General features: G+C 53.3%; 1 protein-coding gene across 2 annotated transcripts; it reads right to left on the minus strand.

Moving 5' to 3' along the window:
• Positions 1–3,599: 3,599 nt before the first annotated feature.
• On the minus strand, positions 3,600–15,338 carry CPN1 (carboxypeptidase N subunit 1). 2 transcript variants are annotated; one of them, XM_054831880.1, is made up of 9 exons: positions 14,575–15,328; positions 11,387–11,583; positions 10,863–11,018; positions 10,187–10,369; positions 8,535–8,646; positions 7,666–7,805; positions 7,144–7,243; positions 5,739–5,857; positions 3,600–3,867 (listed from the first exon to the last, which is right to left on the minus strand). In XM_054831880.1, the coding sequence occupies exons 1-9, from the start codon at positions 14,795–14,797 to the stop codon at positions 3,736–3,738; spliced, it is 1,362 nt and encodes a 453-aa protein (XP_054687855.1). In that variant the 5' UTR covers positions 14,798–15,328; the 3' UTR covers positions 3,600–3,735. The 2 variants fall into 2 exon arrangements, with proteins under 2 accessions (XP_054687855.1, XP_054687856.1); XM_054831881.1 differs by lacking the exon at positions 7,144–7,243 and having other exon boundaries at positions 3,729–3,867; positions 14,575–15,338.
• Positions 15,339–18,838: the final 3,500 nt, after the last annotated feature.

Consider the following 18,838-nt stretch of genomic DNA (forward strand, 5'->3'; position numbering starts at 1 on the left):
ACTTTGGCAGCAGCTGACGAGTGGGTCTACACTGTCCATCTGGTGCAGTCTCAGTTTTGCTGCTAGGAGCTGGCTTTGGCTGCTTACGTACACTGTAAGATCACTCCAGAGCACCAATATGGAGAAAAATAATAAAAAAATCCCAAAAACGTGACAGGGAGGGCCAGTTTGTGCATTGCATAGGGGTCAGGTACACCGAGTACACTTGGTCCCGCACTGGTTTTCCTGGCAGGCCAAAAAAAGCCTCCATGCCCCGAGGGACACCATCCCTCAGCAACACGCTGTAAAGCCTCAAGTCTCTCAGCCCCCAGAGCAGTTATCGCCATTTGGCGCTTGTTTGTGCATTTAGCTACACTTCTCCATAGCAACCACCCAGATCCCAGCTTGGCTTGCCACCAGCCAGGAGCGGGGTGCGCAGAGTGTGTCGCACGCACCGCTGTCAGAGTCGTGCTAGTACGCTCACAGGCTGGGCGCTGACTCCCCGTCTGCTCTCCTGAGGTGGGGACCCACAGTGCTGGCACGGCGCGATGATGTTGGCAGAGGGCTCGAAGCTGCGCGGGGAGCTGGGCGCTCTCTTCCCCGCTGGTACAGTTACTTGTATACAGTTTGCTGGAGTTAAAGAATGGATGCCAGCTCCTGCCACAGGGTTTTAAATGTTGTCCTCTGAACCCAAAAGTTCTGCTGTTCTTGCCTGTTGAGACAGTTTTTGAGCTGTTTTCATCGTCCCAATCCCTCCTGCAGCCTTTTAGGTCACTGCCATGACCAACCCATCTCTGCTGACATCCCCAGCTAAGCTGTCTCACTCTTTAAGTTCAGCTATTTCTATTTTCCCTTTTTCTGCCTCCTTTATGCCAGCCACAGAAACCAGCATGCATCGCATGCAGAGTCCCATCCGCCCTCCCCACTGGGGTTCCTGCTCATCCCAAGATCTTGTAGTCTTGCTTGTAAGAGTTTTGGTTCATTCTTCTGGGTCTGGCTTCACTTTGTTTACATATTTCTCCAGTGTCTGCATACAGTTCTGGTCCCCTCATCTCAGAAAGGGTAAATGGGAACGGAAGAAGGTTTGGAGGCAGGCAGTAAGGATGCTCAGAGGTATGGGAACAGACTCTGTATGAACTGGGACTCTCCAGTTTGGAAGAAGGACACAGGGTGAGGGAAGAGGTCTACAAAATCATGAGTGGCTCAGAGAGCACGGGGAGGATCAACTGTTCACTGTTTCTTCTGACAGAAACCCGTCAACTGCTTTTGCCTTGACTGGAGCCTCAAAAGAACGTGAAACCATTGTGCTGCAGATCTATGTCCAAAGGTTTAGCGCTGGTTTTAGCCCACGCCTCTTGCAACACTGGGGGCTAAGTTCATGGCAAGACTTTGAGAGGCGTGCTCAAGAGAGCGCTGCCTCGGAAACATTTTGTAATCATGTTTTCACGTGGAGAGCTCGGCCATGGCCAAGTGGAGCTTTACCAAACTGTTCAACACAAAAATATTCAGAGCTGGGAGGAGAATGAGCTGGCCATATCCCAGCCCAGAGAGAGTTCTCCAGAAGGTTGTGTCTCGTAGGAACCTTCTTGTAGGGGAAAAAGCTTGCCACCAAGACTAATTTTGCTGCTGCTCTGCCAACCCCACAGCAGCCTGTGAGGGCGAGTGATGTGGCCTCCTGGACTGTTTGTCCTGTTTCAGAGAGGAAATCCCCCTCTTCTGACTCTGCCGTGGAAAGTAAGGGGAATTGAGATGGTCTTACATTTTCTAGGACCACAAGAGGGCAACATGAGAGCACCCACCAGCCAGCAGGCTCAGCAAGGCGACCCGTGACACTGCTGGGATGCGGGTGGCGTGGGCAGCTCTGTGCAGGCTGAGCATCACCTTGTCCAGGGACCACCCAGCTGAATCAGCCAACTGAGGGCTGCTCCTTGGGAGCCCTTCCCTTGCTCTTAGCTTCATACACATCCTCAGAGGTGAGCGGGTAGCTCAGCCAGCTGCTGGGCTTGGCTAGGGGAAGAGGTGTTAAATCACACAGGAGTTTGAACATCTCAACCTCACAGTCCTTTTTGACTTCCTTCTGCCACCAAAAGATAAAAAAAATTAGACAATCTGAATTCAGCTTTGGTCATGAATGCAGAACTGGCCAGTGTCTCCAGCCCACATTGGCCTCTGTAGATCGAAATCACTCACAGCCATAAAGTGCACTACCATTTCTGCACATTTTTGCAACAGCCTGAACAGATACCCTCCGAGGGACAGTTTGCTCTGCTCTTCCAAGAACAGGCATGACAGAGAAACAGCTTCTGTTAGTAGGGAGAACTACAAGACTGTGCATGCTGCTAGGGCTGAAAATGCCACTAGCATCTTGTAGCAGAGACAGAGGAGGAGGTGACGGTGAGAGATGAAGCGCAGAATATTGCCTATGCAGTAGGGTGGCAGGGGTTGCTCACAAGAGATGAAGAGATGTTTGCAAAAGAGGAGGAGCATGGGGATGTCTGGGGGACACTTTTTGGACAGGCTTGAGACACAGAGAGAGCTGGTGCAGCGGAGGGCTTGATGGGGGAAATTGGGATAACCAGCCTGACCATGCACTGGGGCACATGGGTGGGACTGTTTATCCCTCTGGAGTTATTTTCTATGAAGAATGCTAGAAAGTTTTTGGCCGCTTAAGATATTTTTACCATGGAAATAACCAGCTTTGTTTCTACTTTTGCTTCCACTCCAAACCTGTCCAGAGAGCCTAAGCAGCATTTTAAAGCCCAGACTGTAGTACCCCACCTCACTGAACTATGGATCATGTCTTCCCTAACCCAATTACAACTCACATGGCTTGTGCTGTACCTGCACAGCACACTACTGGCATCATGCATCCACACTTCCCTGTTGCACATTGACAGGACCAAGGTTCGGGGAATTTGTCTCTAAAGGAATATCAAATCCTGTCTTCCATTCCTACCTATCACCAGTTGTCAGACCTCATCTAGTTGCTCCTGTGCTCAGACTAATAATTTGTGTTGCCTAGAGCAGACCCCTCAGTGAGCCATCTGGTTTGGATCTGGAGACATAAGGAGACAGGATAATCCTTTGCTTTTACCAGTATCGCTTCAGCCTGTCTGACTACAAATAATCCAAACCAGCTACCAGAAAGTCCCATCTGCACATCAAGATAAATGTGACATCACTAGCCAGATGACCACCACCCTCCCAGTGCTGCATTCCTACTTGTGGTGTTGCCAACCAGCGATAGCTGCGCTTTGTATGGGACAAACTGGTCACATCACTGACTGCTTTAAAAGTGATCTTTCCCTAACTTCAGGGTCTACAGGCAGCAACCATCCTTACCTGAGGGAGAAGCATGGCACTCACACCCAGAGGACAAGTGCCAGGATTCACGTGCCCAGCTTGTGAGCGCAGCAAAGACCAGGGCCAGGATTCATTCTCCCTGGTATGCACCAGCATCTGGGCATCTCACGTGGGCTGTAGCAACTGAGGCCAGCAATAAAGGAGAGCTCTCCTAGATGGAGCGAGGGCAGAAGAGCTCAGCAGCTACAGACACGCTGCTGGGGGAACTGCAGCCTAGATGCATTTTGTTGTGAATGACTTCACGATTTGCTCAGGGATTAAATACTTCCTTGTTTAATAACCTAATAATTTGAGCTAGTTTCATGCTGGACTGTTGGAAAGTTCACTGGCTGGAGTCATCAGCCAGGCCTCATATAAACTGCTTCCCCCAGCTCTCAGCCAAGTGAGCTGTCCTTATCTTTGGGTCCCCCGGCGGGTGGCTCTTGGCACTACCTTCTTCTGAAGGGCTTTATTGTTCGTGCGTGTGCCTGAGGCTTTACGCTCTGGGGGCTTCCTCACCACATCTTGTTTGAGCTGGAAATGCACCTGGAGAAAGAGCAAAAATAACTGTGTAACATCATGTGTGTGCTCTGCTGGTGCAGGGGTCTGCAGGACCTGCCTCTGCCGCTAGCCTTCGAAGCTGACTCTTGGGCCAAGACAAGCAAAAAGGGGCCTCAGCCAGTGTTATGATACAGTGGGAACTCAGTGCTTAAATCAGCTGGAAACATTTTTTTTTCTGTGGAAAATGTTGTACCAACAATCAGCGGTGTTTCTTATGCAGAGAGCTGCTCCTGCGGCAATGTGATGTCCTAGGATGGTTTGGAAGATGAGCTGTGAAAGGCAGGGGACTGAGCTCTGCTCTTTCTTCATCTTTTCTTACCAGAGAGTAGAGAAATAGCATTGCTTTGCATCTCTGTGAATATTTAATACACAGCATACTTTAGGACAGACAGTCTTTTTTCAATTGCATCTTGTTAGCTGAATCCTGCTTAATCAAGTCTTTCGGCAATCAGTGCTTCCAGTAGATCCAGGAAAAAAAAAATCCAGGAAAGAAACTTCCACCTACCACAGCCATGCAAGAAGAAGGGGACATGGAGCATGCAGCACACAGCATCAGATAAACAGGGAATGGGGAGGCCACACGGAAAGGTGAAACTGGAATGGAGCTGTGTGGGCATCCTGGGGGAGGGATGGGGTGAACGGTGGCTATGGGAGGTGCTGCAGGGGCAGAGGGAATGGGGACAGGAGGGCTGCTGTGAGGGGAGATCTGCAAAAATCAGACCATCAGGGAACAGATCAGTCTCCTACAGTAACATGGTAATGGCAAAATCTGTTTTACAAAGGAAAGCCAAAGAGCTGGGTGCTTAACCTAGCAAAACAAAGGCGAGGACTGGGCTTGCCAGCTCTCTATAAATACATCAGGGAATAAATACCAAGGAAGAAGGGAGCTATTTAAAGCACAACGTTGGCATAAGAACAAATAGGGATAAACTGACCATAAATAAATTTAGGATGAAAATTAGAAGGTTTCTAATCCTGAGAAAAGGGCAGCTCTGGAAGAACTTCAGAGGCTGGGTAGGGTGGGATGAAGAGATGGAGAGCAGGACAACCACTGCAGTGTATTTACAGCAGAGCCTGACCAGTACATGCAATGAAGCAAATGATGTGCCAGAATGCTGCAGCTGGGGGGTTCTTGCCGGTCCTTAGAGGAGGTAGTCCCACCATGTTCACAAAACTACAGCAGGGGCAGGAATCACCACCCACTGTTTTTATAACCGATTTCCAGTTGTCCAGCCTGCCCTCGGAAGGGCACTGTAGGGGCCACACTGGCGTCAAGAGCCCCTGTTTCACTTCATTGCCCAAAGGTGCTTGGGTGTTCTTTGTTGGCACCCAGTTTCCATCTGTCTTGGGTGCTCTTGGCAGAAAGGCGGACCTCAGCCTCTTGCTATGAGTCTGATAACGTGTTTGGTCCCAGGCAGGATGCAGATGATAGCAGAGCACTGAAACCCACAGAGCTGGGGGATAACAGAGCCTCAGGGAACAGATGCTGTCTCCACATCATGACATCCTGGAGAATGGGGAGGACGGGGGGAGAGCTAAAAAGCAGCAGCCCCAGCCAGTCAGGGGCTCTCCCCATGGCCAGGAGGGAGAGGCACACAGGAGCTGGCACGGCAGCCCAGTGCAGCTGCAAGCCCCTCCGTAAGGAATCGAGTGGCACATGGCATTGCCTTCACCCTGTCCCTCTCCGTGAGCTGCGGGGAGCCCTTTGTCTGTCAAAGCAGACAGCCTACAGCCCCTGGCAATGCTCTACACCCATCTCCTTTCTCTACTGCTCACTAGACATCCCCTGCTGCGTTTCTTTCTCCCTGGAGTGAAGACATTTGGAGACACCCTTGTGACTATACAGCCTGACTCACCAGTGAAGGTGCAGCTGGGCCCACTGTTGTTGTCACCGTCTGGGGCTGGTACCCCTCTGCAGAGGCTGTGACAGTGTAAGTGCCAGGCAGCAGCAGCCGGAAATAATCCCCCATATCACCTGAAACACAAGGTGGGAAGAGAAAGAATTCAGGATGCACAGGGAACAGAGCAAAAGACATTCCAGCAGGTCTTGCTGAGTGTACTCCTCAAGGATGTACAAAACCCAGGCAATTTTTTGCCTTCCTTCCAAATCTGCTGGCTACTGTGAGCCTGGATTCACACTGGTAGACTGCAAACGATGTCTCATTAGTGTCACAGAGTAGAGGTCAGTCTGCAAGTAAATGCCAAACAAAAGGGGATGGAACAGCAGCGTTGGCTGTGCCTGTGCAGGGAGGCTGCAAATCTGGGCGCTTGCCAGTCAGATGACAGCAGACCGAAGGGCAATCACAGCTCCAGTCTGACTCCTTATGTGTAAGGCGATCTCTAATTCCTGCCATATACAATTTCACCACGTTTGGGTTATTAGCAGGATTTGAATCGCTCATTAGCTCAGCTGCTCCCCTGCCTGATTCTCCCTGCATAAGGAAGCCCCAGGAGCACTTTGACGGACTGTGTACTGGTGTTGTGTGGGACAGCCAACACGGAGGCAGCAGCACATTATGGTTTACTTCAACAATTTGAATATATTCCCATCTATGGAACTGGATGGGTATTGCAAATTCTGTGATCTCTTGCACACTCCCCTTTCCTATGCAGGTTGGCATAGTAAGTGCCAAATAGTAGAGTGTTACTGAGTCACAGACCTACAGCCAGGAGTTTTGATGATTTCATAGTCTGACCTCCGAAAAGCTGGAATATTGGCTATTTTCTGCAGCCAGGCTGTAATGTCTGCTCTGGTTAGAGAAGGGTGTTTACGAATAGAGGTTAAAATCAGCCAGCAAAGGAGAAACCACCACAACTTGGATAAACTAAAGTGGCACTTCGTTCTCAGTCTAAATTTGTCTGGTTTGAACTTTCAGTCTTTCATCTTGTTCTGCCATCATGTCCTTTGCTATTGGCTATTTCAGCTCCGTGTAGATATTTAGATGCTTGAGGAGGTTATGCCCTCGATCTTCTCTTTGGTTACTTACATATGTATTTTCTCCTCTCTCTCAGATAAAATAGGAGCTGACTTTCTGAAGTCTGTTACAATAAGGTTTGTGTTCAGTTCTCACCTCTTTCTTTCCTAAGCCCTCCCTGGTCCAGCATGCACAGGCACATTTCTCACAGCTAGTGTTTTCTGGAAGCAAACCATGCTGGACACAGATATTATAGCCTGACCTGCTAACCCTCTCCCACATAGCCAGATAGCCTCTGAGAGGCTGTATCCAAAAGGGACAGCATGCAAGGGGACCGACAACCCACCAGAGGTGATGTCATGGCTGATTCCCTGGACAGAAATCACTGCTCCTGCAATGCCGTTGTTGTTCTCATCTGAGACCATCCCTTTGATGCCCTGGTGAACCTGCAGGGAGGGAGACAGACTGCTGGGTCAAGGACCCTCCTTTGCTCAAGAGGGTATTGCTGGGCACTGGAGGAGGGCATAGGTCTGGGGACACCCCCATCTTGCCCCATATCCTTGGCTCTCCTGATTCTCCCCAGCAGAGACAGTCTAGGACACAACAGCCTCTCCAAAGCCCACCAACTAGAGGACCTGCTGAGTTCCATGACCACCTCCCTTCCACCCCTGTGTTCCCAGGTCCTACTGACTCCCTATCATCAGGGCTGGGGCTCGTTGGGGCCTGCAGGAGAAGGGTGTAGGTCCCAGGTCTTGGGAAATATTAGTTTTCAAGGTTAGCATAAGTGTTGGCATAACTAGCTTAGCATAAGCCGCTAAATTTGCTGAAACCTTAGGCCATAAGCTAAGCCCCAGGACTGCCCCCTTACCTCTTCAATGAAAGCAACAAGGGCCTCCCGGTTGGCCATCCACTGCCGCTCCAGGTCCTCCTCGGGAGGGAACTTATTGCAGCTCAGCTCCAGGGTGATTTCAAAGCAGTTGGTGTAGAGGTAATTGAAGTCCTGCATGCCTGGAAGAGAAGGAGAGCCCATGGCCCGGGGAATGCAAGGCCCCCTTCCCTTCCCACTCCTGTGTCCCAGGCATCCTGGCCCCTGTCTATCTTCTACCAGAACTGTCCCACTCTCCCTCTTTGCTCTGCAGGTGCAGCTTCCTCCCTCCATACAGCATGGCTGGAGCTTTCTCCCTCCGTGCAGCCCCCTCCCCTTGCGGCTGCCAACTCTGTCCTTCAGCCGGATCATTCACCACTCTGCCTTCAGCAGCTCAGGGAGGTTTGGTACCGCAGGGGCTGTATGTCCCTTTCCAGTTGCTCTCCAATATTTTTTTCTAGCCTAATTTTCTGATTTTCAGTTTCTTTAATGTGCCTTTTCTAATCAGGTTTTTCAGGAGTCAGCAGGTACAACAAATGTCTTCCCTTTGATCACAGCTTTGGGTCTTGATAGAGTTACGCTGTAGCATTTTCAAATACAGTAACAGATTAATGCTTCCTTCGTCCAGCAGCACACGGCAGGTCTCTGCAGACCTCGACTATTTCTGTGGCTCTTTCCCAAGCCACTTCCAGTCTTCCCCAGCCATTTCCCAGTCTGAGATGCAGACACCAGAATGGTGTCTAGTAAGGGGCACAATGCTATCGCCACAGCCCTTCCCCAACCCATCCTGTCCTGAGGTTTCTCGTCTATCACTTCACCTCTCTTCAGCTCAACACCTTGCTGCGGGTGATGTTCACCTGCCCAGCCCTTACCTTTGCTGAGCGAGTACCAGGATGCCCCATTCGTGATGCCATCGGCAAAGTAATCCCCACAGTTCCAGCCACGGTGCATCCATCCGTGGGCGTACGAGTAGGTTTTGGCCAGCTAGAGAGAGAACAGCCACCAGTTACTGCTCCAGCACCGTGCAGCTAGGGACCCTGCCTGGCTCTGGGCAAAACGTCCCCCCTCTTACACAGGCTTCGCTGGGGACCGTGGGAGGGAAGTCAGACAGGAGACAGTTCCTGTATTTTACTGCTGTGAAATACAACACGAGGTAGCCTGGACCTCTACAAAATGTAGGCAGATGAAGGCGGAGGAGGAAGAGCAGAAATCTGGCAAGCTGGAGGCTTGCTGATGGCACAGGCGGCTCCTGTCCTGCTCCTGCTGAGACAAGGGGGAGCGGAGGGCACTGGGCCCACACAGGGGCACCCAGCCCCATCGGTGCTGGCCCACACACAGCAAATGGCACTAACAGAGGGGGAAGATAGGCGAGGAAAACTAACCAGTATCAGTCCTGATGCAAATACCATGTCTATCAGGGGAATTTGGATTAGGAAAGAGTTTGGGCAACTTCTGGTTCTAGCAACCGCTTGTTGATTGCCCTTATTAAGATTACTGCTTATTTTTAGATGTGAAGGCAGGCCTAAAACTGGGCCACTGCATCCAAAGTCTGTCCTTTGTGTAAGACACAGTTTGAGACGAGTGTTTGCATTTTCTAATGCAAACTCTATACCCTTGTATTATGGTTCAGATACTGGTGTAATCTTGTTCTGTCAGCAGGAAAACAGTTACTTCACTACATTTCTGACTTCTGAGGCTATGTGGGTATCATTAGCCTACGCCCCAGACTGCAGCCTCTCTACATCTGGGTCCGAGCACAGCCCTGATCCCAGCAAGCCCCTGCACAGCCCTGGTCCTGGCAAGCCCCTGCACAGCCTCTGCTTCCAGAGAAGGCTGAACTCCAGCTCAGACTTATTTTTCTCATTAACTGTTCTAATGCAGACTTGCTTTTTCTTGTGCTGTGTATTTCCTAATGGAAGCAGTGACTGAAGTCACTGTTTTCTGGGACATTTTAACAATGGAGAAAAACCACAGGCTTCAGCTAGCGGGATCAGCAGCACATACTGACGCATTCCCTAATGTCTGCCTATGCTCCTGGTGCTCGTCGTATTCCTTATTTTTCATCATCCGCAAGCCCCTGCTGGGCACCTGCCTACCTTATCCTGCTCTCAGCAGATCCCCAGCCAGACCCTGCCACTTCTCTAGGAAAAAAACCCATATACATGCTATGATGGCAAAGCAAAGCTGAGGGCAGGCTCCAGCTCTGGAAGAGCAGGGTTGTATTGAAGACAGTGGTGATACTGGGGTTATGGGGAACCCAAGCATGGCACGGATGAGGAAGGGGCTCCCAAGGGTTAAGACTGGCCTGTCCGCGTGGTAGGACCAGCTCACGGTGGGACTGCCCTGACCTGGCTCACGAGCCGGTGGCTGGCAGAAATGCTGTAGTCTGCTAATGGTTATTTCCAACGTGTTTCTTGGCTTGGCTCCTGCATGAGGCAGTGACCCAGAGACTCCCAGCCAGCTCTCGCACGTTGCACCCTGCCAGGGCTGCAGGAATGCCCTCACCTGCCTGGGCCGTGCTCACCTTCTGAAACAGCTTGTCATCAGGGGTAGGCGTGTTGACTGTGCGCCGGTGGCTCCTGAACCGCTGGTCCTGAGACTTGTCATAGGGGTAATTTGCCACCACTGCTCCACCGTGCAGATTGGCTGAGAGCACAAAGTTGTAGCTGCTGATCCACTGGATCACAGCCAATGTCTCTGGCTCCACCTGTGAGGAGAAGAGGGCCGGGGACAGGGAGAAGAGCTCAGCCATCTCTGGGCCAGCTGCTGCTCCATGCCAGGCTGTGGCGTGATCAGTCACATCAGACCTTGCCCCACAGTGTGCCTGCTTCAGCCCTGGCAGCTTTCTCCATTCTCCACCACCCGCCCTGGTGCACAGAGCTGGCTCCTCTGGTGCATACCCTGCTACAGCTCTCCCAGCACAGCCCCAAAACCCGAGGCACAGGCGACAGACAGCATGTGCCACCTCCTCTGCCCTGTGCATTGCAACCTTCTTCCCAAGCTGGCTGTGATGCCAGCCTCTCCTCCTGGCAGAGGTGCAAGCTGTGATATGGGACAGGATTACATCGTTTCTCTACATGCAGAAGGCACAGAGAAGAAGACAAGCACCGTGCAAACCAAAGAACAGTATATTTGCTTGCCTGAGTGGCTGAGCCACTCTAAGAGGATGCTGTAGCCTTCACAGCATCCCAGACCAGTACCTGGCTTTTCCAGTTGTCAGGCAGTGGGATGTGGTGATTTGGCCCGCTGATTTCCCCACTGTAGTACATGAATGTATTGAGGTCAGGGAAGTTGCGGTTCAAGTCCACTCCGTTGGCGTTGTTCCTCCCTGTCAAGTACCCATTGCTGTCCGGGCCCTGCGGGGCAAAGGTGCATCATGGGGGTGAGTACAGAGTGGGCGCAGGCAGGCTGGGTGTTAGGGCAGCAGGGACCGGCCATCACAACATGCATGTTATTACCCTCCTGTGCCAAATAACTTCTGGGGAGGATACAGCAGGTGTAGGAAGCCTCCTCCATCACCTGCCAGGGCCACTTGGGGCAAAACACAGCACAAGCCCTTGGCATGGGAGGTGAGGAGCAGTGACATCTTTTGAGGGTGACAAATTTGGCAGGGCATGGAAAGGAAGGATGCCCCCTCCCCATAGCTGTGGTGAAGAGGATCCTGCAGGGATTTGAAGGGCTTTCTGCCCCTACCCGGCTGGAGGAGGCGATCACTGCCTGGTACCTGCTTGGCAGCCACTTCGTACCCGTCGGGGTTCATGGAGGGCATGATGTGGATGCGCGTGTCATGGATGAGGTGTGTGATCCGCTCGTTGCCACGGCGGTACTCCTCGCACAGGAACTCAGAGAGCTGCAGCAGCAGCTCACGGCCCAGCACCTCATTCCCGTGCATGTTCCCAACGTACTTGAACTCCGGCTCCACTGGAGAGAACAAGAGAGCGATACCATCAGCGAGGGCTGGTACAGGGAGAAGGAGACACTTCCTATTGCAGGGAGCCTTGGCAAGCCCAAGGGACCCCCAATAAATGGTGTGAAGTGGCCCCTTCCCTTCTAAAATGCCAACCTCAGTGAGGGAGAGTGGCATGGTTCTCATATGGGCTCCCCTCTGTTTTGCCACAGCATCCCTGGGAGCAGCTCAGGCTCTCCACTGGGCTGCTGCTCTCCTTTGGAGCGCAGAAGAGGACATATTTGCAGGTGGTTTGGTCTTGGGCTGGGGAGAGGCAGCACAGAGGGACTGGGAAGTGCCAGCAGGATTGCTGGGACCTCCTGGCTCTGCGGTGGGTGGTAGTGGAGGGGACAGGCCATTTCTCCTGCCTCTGCCCTTCACAGTTTGCTCTCATTGCCTCTCACCAGTATGGCACATTCCTGGCTCTGCATGCTTTAAGGAGCTTTTCATTATTCTGCAGGATAAAAATCAATCCCTGGCTTGGGGCGAGTTGTGCTCTTTCAGTAGAAGGGCACGGTCGCCTCTGGCTGCTGCCTGTCAGCCCCTGACTCCTGTGCTGGTGGGAGGCATCAGCAGTTTCTCCTCTCCCTCCTCTTCACCTGTCTCCAAGGAAAAGGTTTAGGGGCTTCCTCACCCCCAAGGGATGAGGACAAGAGCCTGGAGAAACCCTCAGTGACCGAGTTGTATATGGATCAAACCATCCCTCGAGCAGCTTCGTTATGAGCAAAAAGGTCTCTTGCCACTGACTTTTCTAAAATGACATCTCAAAATACAGACTCAGAGACTGCAGGCAGATAGTGCCTGGAGCAGGACTCGCTGCTTTGCTGAAGGAGAGGCAGCACATGTGAGGGATGGGTCACATTTTCCCAGAGGGGCTTTTAAAGCAGTTACTTGTGGGAAAATAAAATGTCCCATTGCAGGGACTGGTAGTACGAAAGATACCAGGGGAATTTGGTTAAAAAGGGATGCTGACTTTCACATGAAAGGGTCAGGGAAAAACAGGGTGTCATTACAACTTTTGGCTTGCCAGAGCTTGAGATTCCCATTGCACTGTGAGTTTTCCAGCCACCAGCAGCGGTCAGACTCACAGCGGGAGCGTGCAGCCCTGCTGCCATGCATGGTGTCATGAGGATTCCTGGGGCAAAACCACCGCAGCCCCACGCGTTGGACATCTGCTGCTTCCAAAATCCCCTGTGTGTTTGCCACACAGGGAGGAGACACCACTTCTGGACATGCTGAAGATGGATTCTAAAAAAAAAAATCAAATTTTGGCAGAAGATTTTGCTTTTCCGTATCTTTTGATTGCTATGCCTCAGCACAGGACACCACAGGTGGGGAATGTTTTTTGACCTGGTTAGATTTCAGAAGACATGAGAACTGATTTAATTAGGTAACCCAGTTATAAAAACTATAAAGACATCCTGGGGATATGTGCAGCCTTTATTTAAAAAAGTAAGGTCTCAGCAGGGATTCTCCTTCTCTGCTTTTTTCGAGTCTGTGGCAGGACTTGTCAGTCTTTTTCAATATGCCGACCCCTAAACATTATCCACGTGGCCACAAAAGCCCTAAGTACTGCATGTAAGCCCACTAACTCTAGGCTTGCTTTTTGGAGTTACTTTCCATGGCCTTCCAGGGAGTCAGTCAACAGATTCCCAAAGTTGTCATGCTACACGTTGAAAGTGCCAGCCTGAGGGCTGCTACAAGCATGGCCACCGGTCCATGCTGCCCACCTGGGGCAGGGAAGATCTCGGTCACCTCCTGTGGCCCTTCCAGCTGCTCTCCTGTAGTTCTGCAGGTATAAAATCCACTGGCGCATTGCCAGCGCCCTTTGCTCACTTCTTGCTTTGAATCAGCCCCCACTGTGCTTTGGAGGTGCTGAGGTGTCCTCAGCACCATGCGGGTTTCCCTGTACCAAATGGGGCTGTCATGGAGAAGGTTAGGGTAGGAAGCCTCCCATCCCGCCTCCCGGCACCCCTGAAGGCAATGGTCTGGGCCACAGGAGGGGAGCAGCAGGTACAGTGGGGTTTGGGGGGGTTGCTCTGCTGGGGGGGGTGCAGGTTCAGGTCCCGCTCACCCCTGCAGTGCTGCCGGCAGTTTTTCACATGACTAGGTTGCCTGGAGTTGTCAGCCCCTGTGTTTAACCACACCAGTAAGTGAGCCAGGGCTTGAGAAGGCAAAAGATCCTGCAAAAAGTAGGCAGAGCCCTGTCTGCATCTGCGGCCCAGGGGCACAAGGTGGGGAAGCAAGGGAGCCCTGTGTGCGTGCCCCCAGCCCGAGAGCCAGCTGGTCCCCTCAGCCCCCCAGGGGCATCTGGCTGCCAGCAAGGTCTGGCTCACAGCGTCTCCACGCTGCACAGGCAGCAGCTCAGGGGCTGCTGCTGCCAAGGCTCCGCAGGCCACGTGGCAGCAGGTAGAGATCCCCGAGACCTGCCTGTCTCACGGGCTGCACAGCCTGCGGGGCCGGTGGGGCTGCGGGAGCCCGGCGCCCACTCTGCCGGGGTTCCCTGCTCGCTGCTGCCTTTGCTTTGGGGTCTGGAGGAGGAAGGGCTGAACTCTTCCCTTCTGCCACTATCCAGGAGCAAAGGGTGGAGGGTGGGCTCAGCGTCTCCCTGCTGTATTTTGGGAGGGAGAGAGTGGCAGGGCAGGTGGGGTGCTGGGATGGACTTGCCTCAGTTCTCGTGTTAGCCGGTGCTGAAAAATCAAGAGCTCCGGCCAAAGTACGTGCCCGGGCCATGCTGCAGTCCACGCAAGCACAGTGCATGTACGTGGGTTTTGCGTGTGTGTCCCTGGGCTGGCTGTGGGGTTCCTGCCGGAGCCAGCACCACCTGACACCCGGACATCGCTGGGAATTCTACCTGGAAAGGGAGATACTCCCCAGCCCATGCCCCGACCATGCCACATGGCAGGGAGTGCAGCGATGAAGCCCTGTCTCTCTGAACCGCCGTCCCCGTCCCCCTCCATACTTACGGGGCTCGTGGATGCCCGGGTAGTCGCTGAACTCCAGCACGTAGAGGTGTCGGCCCTCGACGCTGCGGCCGATGCTGTAGATGCGGGTGACGTAGGGGCACTGGCTCTGCACGCGGAACAGGGCCTGCACCATCTCCTCGTAGCGATGGTGGAGAAAGCTGAGGGCGGCCGCCACCTCGAGCAGGAGCAGGGCTCCCACGAGGGACCACAGCCACCGAGCCATCCTCCCGCGGCGCTGGGCGCCCAGACCAGCTCCGAGCCCCCGGCTCTCTCCCTGCCGGGAGCTTAAAGTGCAAACTCCAACCAGCTCTTTCCAGTTTCCGAGTGCCAGCCCCCTGCACCTGCGGGCGGGGGGCGGCGGGAGCGGGGCGCGCCGGGGCCCCGCAGCAAAGGAATGAATGCCCCCCCCCCCCCACCGCCCGCCCGCCCGCCGCGGCCGCCGGCGAGCCCACTCTCCGCCGTCGAAGAAGTTTCCCCCCGCTCCGGCTCACTTATTAACCGGATAGTAAACAGGCCCCCGCAGCCACTGGCTGTCACTGCAGAAGAAGCGCAGGGCTGGAAAACTGGCTGCGGAGGGCGTCGGGGCTGCCAAGCGCACGGCAAGCGGCGGGGCGGGGGAGAGGAGAGGGGGGCGGCGGGCGGGGGGGATACCCGTCGCCGAGCTCTTCCGTGGGGGCAAGAGCCGAGCTGGGTGGGGATGGCGCCAGGGCGACCCCGGTGCCCGCACGGCTGCCGCAGCCCTGCCCGGTCCCTGCCCGCCCGGCACGGGCAGGTCCCGCCGCTCTCCCCCGGGGCCCGGCCGCCAGCTCGGAGTCGCGCCTGCTCTCCTGCCCCATCTCCTGGGGAAGCAGAGGGAGACGTCGCCGCAAGCTCTGCGGGCCTGCCGGCCCCTCTGCCCGGCCCCTGCTCACCCGGCAGTCCCGCTGCTCCCGGGATAAACTGAGACAGGGATCGCATCGCCCTCCCCACAGCTCCCTACCCAAGCAGCCCAGCTAGGAGGTCGCAGGTAGAGGACAGGGCAGCGTGGGGTCTGATAGAGGACTTGTCTGCTTAGCAGGTAGCAGCAAGGGAGAGCTCTGCTTGGAGGTCTCATATCGTCCCTCTGTGCTGATATGGGCATGATAATGATCTCCAATGGGCACCAGGCAACTGGGCAGCAGAGGAGAGCTCAGCAGCCTAAAGGCAGATGAAGGTGCCCTGCTGTCTGTTAATAGACCTACAGGCCATTTCTGGAGCTGGTTCTCTCCACCCCTCTGCCACATGCACCCTTGCCCCAGTGGGCAGCAGTCACCTCAAGGTGCCTGTGCTCTGCCCACGGATGGGTGCAGTTGCAGGAGGCAGCCTTCTTTTGCAGCCTTACCCCATGGGGCTAAAATTCCAGCAGCTTAGTGGCTCTGACAGAGATCTTTATTAGCACATCTCTGACACAGAGCCCAAACGTGAGTACAAACAGCAGAAAGATTTACCATTGCGTCTGGACATGCCAGGAGAAAGGCTCCCTTTGCTAATGCGAGTGTGCCATACTGCTCTGTCCTGGCCACCCTGGAAAGGAGCTCCTCCTGCCATCAGCAACGGGCTTCTCGGGCTTCTCAGAGCCATGCTAAACATCTGCCTTCCCTTCAGCCTTGAGATGCATCCACACTGCATTACTCTAACCCCTGTGACAAGGGGTGCTCTAGCTGCCTCTTCCCCCAGCAAAGCATCCTCTACCAGTGCTGCCCAGCACCACTGCTTTCCTACCTGTCCTCCACATCCACCTGGGTTGCCAGCTGCCTTTCTGCCTCAGTTTCCCAGGAAGAGCAGTGGTAAAACCAAGGAGGCCCTGTTGGTAGCCTCCAATGCAAACAGTGCAGGCTGATGGGCAAAGCACACTACCTGACTGTTCCTGGCTTGGCTTACTCAGGCTTTTCCACTTCCAACTTTCTTCTGCTCCAGCCCCGCCATACCGGTCCTTTCTCTCCTCGTCCCTGTGCCTTCTTGGTCTCCTGCCCCATCTGCACAGCATCCTCATCTCAGTTATGACCCTTTAAAAAAAATGGTTGTAGAAGTCCTGGTTTTGAACAAATATCTTTTGAAGACATAACAAGAAAAAAAAGAATGTTATACCTATATAAAGATAGCAGTAACCACATTAATACCTTATCCCTGTTAAGCTTCATCCCACCACATCCCTGCTTGTCAGTCTGAGAGCAACACACATCCAGGAGCAGGAATGGCATTGACCCATCTTTAATCAGGTAACAAGAAATTGTGCTGGAGGTACCAGCTTCTCCCAGCACTTGCAGGAAACCGAGGAAAAGTAGCTGAGGCAGTGGCAGGGCATGGCGAGCATGGGTATAGCAGGGCAGCTTGTATCTCTACAGCAGCCACATCTGGTGGTATTTTGCAGAGCTGGTGGCTCAAGCAGCGGTGGGAAATGCCCTCGCCTCCTTCACATCCCTGCTCCCAGGGCTGCTGGATTTCCATGGAGCTGCTCTCTCCCCAGCTTTCAGCAACCAAGGCGATGTGAGGGAGGTGGGCAGGTTTCCAGCGTTAGCCGGTGTTACTTGGCAGCCAGAGCATGCTAGGCAGGGCTATAGTAAAATAGCACAAACCCCATGTTTGGTCTGTCTCCCCCCCTCCCCTTTCCCTTCCCAGGCTGTTTCCAGTGGCCTGCGACAGCAGCGGGAGAGTTGGAGCTGCAGTACTGCCAAGGGACGCATGAGAAAAGCACTCGCTTTCCTATGGAGACAAGCAACACTGATGTGAGAAACAACAGGAAAAAACTGAAATGCCAGATTGTTAGTTCCTAAAAAGGAGCCATGAGCAAAATCTGGGGTGGGTGGAGAACACTTCTCACGCACTGCTAGGTCTGGAGAATTAGTCAGTGTTATCTGTAGCATAGGGATGGAAGCAGCCTCTTATCAGGCTGCAGGTTTAAATCAAACAAAAGGAAATAGTTTTGCACCCAAGGCGCAATGAAATTACCTTGTCAGAGCTGAAAGTTAAATGAGTGCAAAGAGGATAGGATAAATTCATATAGAACTGGGGCATCCACAGCTATTAATTGTTCAGATCCAGAAGCAATCACTTGATCACAAATTTCCTACACCCCTAATGGCTAGAAGAGAAGGATCATGCCCTTTCCCTAACTGTCCATCTAAATTCTTGCTCATCATGCAGCTGGAGATGAGAACCAACGCACTGCCTGTCTGATCCGACCTGGCGTGGCCCTTACTACATTCTAGGAAAACAACATGCTAATGAAGCTTTAAGCCAATAATAAGTTCAGACATGTTAAAAAGCACTCATGAAAGCAGAAACAAACAATATAGGACATTAGCTCTTAGAAACAGTACAGGAAATAAACAAAGACTTAATTTGGAAAATGCAGCTCATGCATCTGGGATGGATCATCCACACACGTACCGCCCCCCCCCCCAGATGTTCAAAGATGGAGAGACCTTGAGGCAGTAGGAGAAAGAGGGCGAGCAGGAACGTGCTGTGCCACAGTGGCGAGAGAGAGAGGAATGTGAATGCGAGCCCCGTCCCTCACATCATTCCATGGCTGAGGGTCACAGGCACCAAGGAGCCAATCCCTCCAGAGCCAGCTGTGGAAAGACTCCACCTGGTGCATTTGTTTTAATTCTGGCCGCATTGTTACCAGAGGAAGACTGGAAAAATTGAGGAAAGTTCAAGCTAAGAGCCATAAGAACAAGCAAACTAGAGAGAGTGTGCGCTGAAAGAAAAATGATGAGCCGTGACAAGTATGTTTGCCTTGGCGGAGCTACAGCTGTGGCTGCACGCAGAGGCACGCAGCCGCATGGCCCCATGAATGAGGGGCACAGGCCCCTGTCCTTCACCTGTTTTGGGGGAGCTGAAGTGCCAGCACGATGCCAGTGGTGCTGACTGGGGGAGGGAGAGGGAAAACGAGGACGGAGGACTGCAGCCATCCGGTGCACAATAGGGCAGAACAAGCTGCTTGGGGGAGGTCAGGGGGAAGCTAAAGCAAGGGAAGATGGGGTTTGGGTACTAGCAGCTTTCCCAGGAGTGAGGCCACCCGTGTGAGGTGCCCAGAGCCTGGGAAGGACCACAGTGCCTTTTCTTGCCAGGAGGGGATGCTGCCCATCCACTGGGAACTGCAGATGCGATCCAGGAGAACAGCAGGGAACTGGCAAGAGAGGAAATCCCATCTCAGGACTTTTCCATGTTTAGTGCCAGAAGCTCCATTCCACTATTGGCGAGTTCCCACCTTCTGGAAAACAGTGCAAAAACTTTTCTGGCA

The sequence above is a fragment of the Grus americana genome, chromosome 7, assembly GCF_028858705.1.
Source record: "Grus americana isolate bGruAme1 chromosome 7, bGruAme1.mat, whole genome shotgun sequence".
NCBI lineage: Eukaryota > Metazoa > Chordata > Aves > Gruiformes > Gruidae > Grus > Grus americana.